Here is a 7,802-nt window from a genome sequence, read left to right as displayed (position 1 = left end):
CCTCTCTGTCTTCCCTCTCTCTCTCCCTCCCTCTCTCTCTGTCTTCCTCTCTCTCTAACTCCCTCTCTGTCTTCCTCTCTCTCTAACTCCCTCTCTCTCTCTGTCTTCCTCTCTCTCTCTCCCTCCTCCTCTCTCTCTGTCTCTCTCTCTCTCTCTCTCTGTATCCCTCTCTCTCTCTCTGTCTCCTCTAACTCTCCTCTCTGTCTTCCTCTCTCTCTCTCTCTCCCTCCCTCTCTCTCTCTCTCTCTCTCTCTGTCTCCCTCTCTAACTCTCTCTCTCTGTCTGTCTCCTCTCTCTCTCCCTCTCTCTCTCTGTCTTCCTCTCTCTCTCTCTCTCTCCTCTCTCTCTCTCTCTCTCTCTCTCTCTCTCTGTATCCCTCTCTCTCTCTGTCTCCCTCTCTCTCCCCTCTCTCTGTCTTCCTCTCTCTCCCTCTCCCTCTCTCTCTCTGTCTCCCTCTCTCTCTCTCTCTCTGTCTTCTCTCTCTCTCTCTCTCTCTCTCTCTCTGTCTTCTCTCTCTCTCTCTCTCTCTCTGTCCTTCCTCTCTCTCTCTGTCTTCCTCTCTCTCTCTCTCTGTCTTCCTCTCTTCCTCTCCTCTCTCTCTGTCTCTCTCTCTCTAACTCCCTCTCTGTCTGTATCCCTCTCTCTCTCTCTTCCCTCTCTCTCTCTGTCTTCCTCTCTCTCTCTCTCTCTGTCCCTCTCTCTCTCTGTCTCCCTCTCTCTCTCTCTCTCTCTCTCTCTCTCTCTCTCTCTGTATCTCTCTCTCTGTCTCTCTCTCTCTGTCTTCCTCTCTCTCTCTCTGTATCCCTCTCTCTGTCTTCCTCTCTCTCTCTCTCTGTCTTCTCTCTCTCTCTGTCTTCCTCTCTCTCTCTCTCTGTCTCCCTCTCTCTCTCTCTGTATCCCTCTCTCTCTGTCTTCCTCTCTCTCTCTCTCTGTCTCCCTCTCTCTCTCTCTCTGTCTTTCTCTCTCTCTCTGTATCCTCTCTCTCTCTGTCTCTCCCTCTCTCTCTCTCTGTCTTCTCTCTCTCTCTCTGTCTCCTCTCTCTCTCTGTCTTCTCTCTCTCTCTCTCTCTCTGTCTTCTCTCTCTCTCTCTCCCTCCTCTCTCTCTGTCTCCCTCTCTCTGTCTCCCTCTCTCTGTATCCCCCCTCCCTCTCTGTCTTCCTCTCTCTCTCTCTCCTATCTCTCCTCCCTCTCTCTCTGTATCTCCTCCCTCCCTCTCTCTCTGTCTTCCTCTCTCTCTAACTCCCTCTCTGTCTTCCTCTCTCTCTAACTCCCTCCCTCTCTCTCTGTCTTCCCTCTCTCTCTGTATCCCTCTAACTCCCTCTCTGTCTTCCTCTCTCTCTGTCTTCCTCACTCTCTAACTCCCTCTCTGTCTTCCTCTCTCTCTCCTAACTCCCTCCCTCTCTCTCTGTCTTCCTCTCTCTCTAACTCCCTCTCTGTCTCTAACTCCCTCCCTCTCTCTCTGTCTTCCTCTCTCTCTAACTCCCTCTCTGTCTTCCTCTCTCTCTAACTCCCTCCCTCTCTCTCTGTCTTCCTCTCTCTCTAACTCCCTCTCTGTCTTCCTCTCTCTCTAAATCCCTCCCTCTCTCTCTGTCTTCCTCTCTCTCTAACTCCCTCTCTGTCTTCCTCTCTCTCTAACTCCCTCCCTCTCTCTCTGTATCCCTCCCTCTCTCTAACTCCCTCCCTCTCTCTCTGTCTTCCTCTCTCTCTAACTCCCTCTCTGTCTTCCTCTCTCTCTAACTCCCTCCCTCTCTCTCTGTATCCCTCCCTCTCTCTGTATCCCTCTAACTCCCTCTCTGTCTTCCTCTCTCTCTCTGTCTTCCTCACTCTCTAACTCCCTCTCTGTCTTCCTCGCTCTCTAACTCCCTCCCTCTCTCTCTAACTCCCTCTATCTCTCTAACTCCCTCTCCCTCTCTCTCTGTCTTCCTCTCTCTCTAACTCCCCCTCTCTCTCTCTGTATCCCTCTCTCTCTCTCTCTGTATCCCTCTCTCTCTCTCTCTGTCTTCCTCTCTCTCTCTCTATCTCTCTCTCTCTCTCTGTCTCCCTCTCTCTCTCTGTCTTCCTCTCTCTCTCTGTATCCCTCTCTCTCTCTGTATCCCTCTCTCTCTGTCTTCCTCTCCCTCTCTGTCTTCCTCTCTCTCTCTCTCTCTGTCTTCCACTCTCTCTCTGTATTCCTCCCTCTCTCTCTGTCTTCCTCTCTCTCTCTCTGTCTTCCTCTCTCTCTCTGTATCCCTCTCTCTCTCTCTGTATCCCTCTCTCTCTGTCTTCCTCTCTCTCTCTCTGTGTCTTCCTCTCTCTCTCTCTGTCTTCCTCTCTCTCTCTCTCTGTCTTCCTCACTCTCTCTCTGTATCCCTCTCTCTCTGACTCTCCCTCTAACTCACTCTCTGTCTGTCTTCCTCTCTCTCTCTCTGTCTTCCTCTCTCTCTCTGTCTTCCTCTCTCTCTCTGTCTTCCTCTCTCTCTCTGTCTTCTCTCTCTCTCTCTGTCTTCCTCTCTCTCTCTCTGTATCCCTCTCTCTCTCTGTTTTCCTCTCTCTCTCTGTCTTCCTCTCTCTCTCTCTCTCTGTATCCCTCTCTCTCTCTGACTCTCCCTCTAACTCACTCTCTGTCTGTCTTCCTCTCTCTCTCTCTGTATCCCCTCTCTCTCTCTCTGACTCTCCCTCTAACTCACTCTCTGTCTGTCTCCCTCTCAATCTGTCTTCCTCTCTCTCTCTGTATCCCTCTCTCTCTCTCTGTCTTCCTCTCTCTCTCTTTGTATCCCTCTCTCTCTCTCTGTCTTCCTCTCTCTCTCTGTATCCCTCTCTCTCTCTGTCTTCCTCCCTCTCTCTCTGTCTGCCTCTCTCTCTCTCTCTCTCTGTATCCCCCTCTCTCTCTCTCTCTGTCTTTCTCTCTCTCTCTGTCTTCCTCTCTCTCTCTCTGTATCCCTCTCTCTCTCTGACTCTCCCTCTAACTCACTCTCTGTCTGTCTTCCTCTCTCTCTCTCTGTCTTTCTCTCTCTCTCTGTCTTCCTCTCTCTCTCTGTCTTCCTCTCTCTCTCTGTCTTCCTCTCTCTCTCTGTCTTCCTCTCTCTCTCTGTATCCCTCTCTCTCTCTGTTTTCCTCTCTCTCTCTGTCTTCCTCTCTCTCTCTCTCTCTGTATCCCTCTCTCTCTCTGACTCTCCCTCTAACTCACTCTCTGTCTGTCTTCCTCTCTCTCTCTCTGTATCCCTCTCTCTCTCTGACTCTCCCTCTAACTCACTCTCTGTCTGTCTCCCTCTCAATCTGTCTTCCTCTCTCTCTCTGTATCCCTCTCTCTCTCTCTGTCTTCCTCTCTCTCTCTTTGTATCCCTCTCTCTCTCTGTCTTCCTCTCTCTCTCTGTATCCCTCTCTCTCTCTGTCTTCCTCCCTCTCTCTCTGTCTGCCTCTCTCTCTCTCTCTCTCTGTATCCCTCTCTCTCTCTCTCTCTGTCTTTCTCTCTCTCTCTGTCTTCCTCTCTCTCTCTCTGTATCCCTCTCTCTCTCTGACTCTCCCTCTAACTCACTCTCTGTCTGTCCCTCTCTCTCTGTCTTCCTCTCTCTCTCTCTCTGTATCCCTCTCTCTCTCTCTGTCTTCCTCTCTCTCTCTCTCTGTCTTCCTCTCTCTCTCTCTGTATCCCTCTCTCTCTCTGACTCTCCCTCTAACTCACTCTCTGTCTGTCTCTCTCTCTCTCTGTCTTCCTCTCTCTCTCTCTGTATCCCTCTCTCTCTCTGACTCTCCCTCTAACTCACTCTCTGTCTGTCCCTCTCTCTCTGTCTTCCTCTCTCTCTCTCTGTATCCCTCTCTCTCTCTCACTCTCCCTCTAACTCACTCTCTGTCTGTCTTCCTCTCTCTCTCTGTATCCCTCTCTCTCTCTGACTCTCCCTCTAACTCCCTCTCTCTCTGTCTTCCTCTCTCTCTCTGTATCCCTCTCTCTCTCTGACTCTCCCTCTAACTCCCTCTCTCTCTCTCTCTCTGTATCCCTCTCTCTCTCTGTCTTCCTCTCTCTCTCTGTATCCCTCTCTCTATCTGACTCTCCCTCTCTCTCTGTATCCCTCTCTCTGTCTTCCTCTCTCTCTCTCTGTATCCCTCTCTCTCTCTGTCTTCCTCTCTCTCTCTGTCTTCCTCTCTCTCTCTCTGTCTTCCTCTCTCTCTCTCTCTGTATCCCTCTCTCTCTCTGTTTTCCTCTCTCTCTGTCTTCCCTCTCTCTCTCTCTGTATCCCTCTCTCTCTCTGACTCTCCCTCTAACTCACTCTCTGTCTGTCCCTCTCTCTCTGTCTTCCTCTCTCTCTCTCTCTCTGTATCCCTCTCTCTCTCTCTCTGTCTTCCTCTCTCTCTCTCTCTGTCTTCCTCTCTCTCTCTGTATCCCTCTCTCTCTCTGACTCTCCCTCTAACTCACTCTCTGTCTGTCTCCCTCTCTCTCTGTCTTCCTCTCTCTCTCTCTGTATCCCTCTCTCTCTCTGACTCTCCCTCTAACTCACTCTCTGTCTGTCCCTCTCTCTCTGTCTTCCTCTCTCTCTCTGTATCCCTCTCTCTCTCTGACTCTCCCTCTAACTCACTCTCTGTCTGTCCCTCTCTCTCTGTCTTCCTCTCTCTCTCTCTGTATCCCTCTCTCTCTCTGACTCTCCCTCTAACTCCCTCTCTCTCTGTCTTCCTCTCTCTCTCTCTGTATCCCTCTCTCTCTCTGACTCTCCCTCTAACTCCCTCTCTCTCTGTCTTCCTCTCTCTCTCTCTGTATCCCTCTCTCTCTCTGACTCTCCCTCTAACTCCCTCTCTCTCTCTTTGTATCCCTCTCTCTCTCTGTCTTCCTCTCTCTCTCTCTGTATCCCTCTCTCTATCTGACTCTCCCTCTCTCTCTGTATCCCTCTCTCTGTCTTCCTCTCTCTCTCTCTGTATCCCTCTCTCTCTCTGTCTTCCTCTCTCTCTCTGTATCCCTCTCTCTCTCTCTGACTCTCCCTCTAACTCACTCTCTGCCTGTCTCTCTCTCTCTCTCTCTCTCTCTTTCTCTCTCTGCAGGGTGAGTTCTACAACATTGGGAAGCACCAGGAGCCTCCGTTCTCTCCCACGCCCTTCTCCCTGCCTCCTCAGGACAACAACATGCTCTACATCGGGGTCTCTTCCTTCACACCCAACTCTGCAGGCTTTGTGTACAACAATGCTGGAGCACTCAGCCTACATGTCACAGATGATATGGTGAGTCTGAATCTGATTCCCATCTACAGGGAGTGAGGTTTAACATAGTCCCATCTGCCTCAGGGGTGAGGTTAAACATAACTGTTTTCCCCTGACAGATCCCTCCTAGCTCTCCCATCCGTCTGAACACTGGAACGTTTGGAGTCTTCATTCCAGAGGTGATACACCAGACTCATATGACTTCATTTGTTTAGAAAAAACTATCTATGAAATTAGTTTGGTTTTAGTGTCCATCCAGAGATGGAAATTAGCCTTTTGTTCAAACACATTTACTCTGTGTTTGTATCTAAGAGAAGATAAAGTTAACATTCTTCTCAGGATTAAAGAAAGATTATGTGTGTTGTTTCAGATAGCGAAGCGTTTTCCTGGAATGATGATGAAACTGCTGGTGAAGACGGTGAAGGAGCCCACCATCTCTCTTGAGCCCAACAACGTGACAGTCCAAGCCAGCGGCACAGTGACGGCCTACGCCATCCAGCCCAACACCACGCTCTCTCCCCTCTTTGTCCTCAACATGGTCAGTCAGTCTGTCAGTCACTCAGGAAGTAGAATACTGTAGCTTAGACTGTGAGAGTGATAATTAACTCTACAAGCTTTCTCTATCTCTGCAGGAGGGTAGTGTCAGCGCTCAAATGAACGTGACTGGGGTGAAGCTGGCTGGGGCTATCACTCTGAACAAGTGAGTATGATTGGTGCAAAAGGGGAAAAAAGCCCTTCAAACACTGACCAAAGTAAATTAATACTGTCTGCTTTTCACAGAATTGAGATGACATTGGGAACTAGTTATGTGGGACAGTTTCAGGTAAGAATGATATTTTCAGAGCTTATGACATGCATATAACTTGCTAACACTGAACCACTGAACCTAAACAATGAAATTATATCAAACAGGTTCAACCCCTTGACAACATCTTCCTGATGGTTCTGAAAGTGGTTGTGATACCTAAGGTCAATGGTGAGTGCTTTATTTCCATGTTTATGAATATTCATTGTTTCTGCACTGATTGGCCACTAGAAAAACCATGTGTTTGTATCTTATAGCTCGCCTAGAGAAGGGTTTTCCCCTGCCCACTATTGGAAAGATGAACCTTATCAACACTCAACTGCAAGTCCTGAAGGTACAATCAGATATCTAAGAGCTCATTGCTTCCTACATCTCTTCTCATGTCCAATAGCTCTTATACTGTATCCAGTGTGTGTCCTATATTTGACAAACTACTGTTGCTCTTCTGTCTCCAGGACTACATGCTGATTGGGACAGACGTTCAGTTCACAGGATAAGTGCCATGTAAATCCCAGTGCAAGTCATCATTAATCGATGATTGATCAAGCATCAAATCATAAATCAAATCAAACCAATGAGACATGTAATTAATGTTTGCAAATCAAATCTATTATACTGTACATATATACTCTCAAACAATGCACCACATTCTGAAATGAAATACTGTATCTTCCAATCTTTTCAGTATTCCACTACTATTCAATGTTCTGTAATTTATATTGAATACATTTGTATAAATAAACAAATATCAGTAAAGCTTTATTTTATTCGACAACAATCTTCTTCAGTCTTCAGTCTGTTGTCTCTGGTTTGAGGTAACATCTTTGTCCATCAAAGATGGCTTTATAACGAGCTATGCCCACAAAAAGCCAGCAAAGCACTGCTCAGCACCGTGGTGCCACAAATGATGTCCACTCCACACTCACCTTCAGGGTACAGAGGACCAGAGGACTAGACACTGTGTTGGTGGGTCAGACTGAAGCCAGTTGTCCGTCATGGTGATGGTCAGATAGATGTGTAGCTGTGTCACTCAGAGAGGTGTGGCTGAGGGCTTGGCCTCTCAGGCTCTCTGAGTTGGCTGATGTTATCTGTATTCGAGATAGGCCAGTCAGTCACAGTGCAGAGCAGGTCTAAACATGGTGCCCCAGTGATGATGGTGTCTCATAATCCCTATAAAAGCACTCATACACCATTATAAGCACCTGAAATGGACATGAAATGAAACATTTGAATCAAATCAAAGTTTGTCATATGCGCCGAATACAACAGGTGTATTAGACCTTACAGTGAAATGCTTACTTACAGGCTCTAACCAATAGTGCAAAAAAGGTATTAGGTGAACAATAGGTAAGTAAAGAAATAAAACAACAGTAAAAAGACAGTGAAAAACAGTAGCGAGGCTACATACAGTAGAGAGGCTATAAAAGTAGCGAGGCTATATACAGACATCGGTTAGTCTGGCTGATTGAGGTAGTATGTACATGTAGATATGGTTACTTTCATAGAGTATAATTGAGAGAGCGCGAGAGAGAAGTATTTTTTATTATTATTTATTGAATATTCGAAACATACAATATATCTGCAGTGAAGCCGCTCAATAACTACATCATACCAGTCATCCAACAGATTCCCATTCAGAGCGACACACACAAGCATCCAGGTTCAATGCCCTGCTCAAGGGCATGTTGACCAATCTACCACCAGGCCAAAAAACATGAACCCGAACCCTCCAAGATCTTCTCTAGAGCAGTGATGTTTGGGGGCTGTTGCTGAGCAACACGGACTTTCAACTCCCTCCAAAGATTTTCTATGGGGTTGAGATCTGGAGACTGGCTAG

General features: G+C 47.8%; 2 protein-coding genes across 6 annotated transcripts in view; both read left to right on the top strand.

The window, feature by feature from the left end:
- LOC112220485 (bactericidal permeability-increasing protein) overlaps positions 1–6,727 on the top strand; it is a 28,249-nt gene extending 21,522 nt beyond the window's left edge. For all 4 annotated transcript variants that reach the window (XM_042305883.1, XM_024382354.2, XM_024382361.2 and 1 more), the window contains 8 exons: positions 5,005–5,181; positions 5,280–5,339; positions 5,531–5,698; positions 5,793–5,860; positions 5,941–5,983; positions 6,073–6,136; positions 6,223–6,299; positions 6,421–6,727. In XM_042305883.1, coding sequence (XP_042161817.1) covers positions 5,005–5,181; positions 5,280–5,339; positions 5,531–5,698; positions 5,793–5,860; positions 5,941–5,983; positions 6,073–6,136; positions 6,223–6,299; positions 6,421–6,462 — 699 coding nt within the window. In that variant the 3' untranslated portion in view covers positions 6,463–6,727. The remainder of the gene's footprint in view (positions 1–5,004; positions 5,182–5,279; positions 5,340–5,530; positions 5,699–5,792; positions 5,861–5,940; positions 5,984–6,072; positions 6,137–6,222; positions 6,300–6,420) is intronic.
- ccdc186 (coiled-coil domain-containing protein 186) overlaps positions 1–7,802 on the top strand; it is a 1,196,038-nt gene that overhangs the window by 889,476 nt on the left and 298,760 nt on the right. The window lies entirely within an intron of this gene.

Source organism: Oncorhynchus tshawytscha, linkage group LG25 (genome assembly GCF_018296145.1).
Source record: "Oncorhynchus tshawytscha isolate Ot180627B linkage group LG25, Otsh_v2.0, whole genome shotgun sequence".
NCBI lineage: Eukaryota > Metazoa > Chordata > Actinopteri > Salmoniformes > Salmonidae > Oncorhynchus > Oncorhynchus tshawytscha.
The sequence above is the reverse complement of the archived record's forward strand: the minus strand, read 5'-3'. Positions and strand labels throughout refer to the sequence as shown.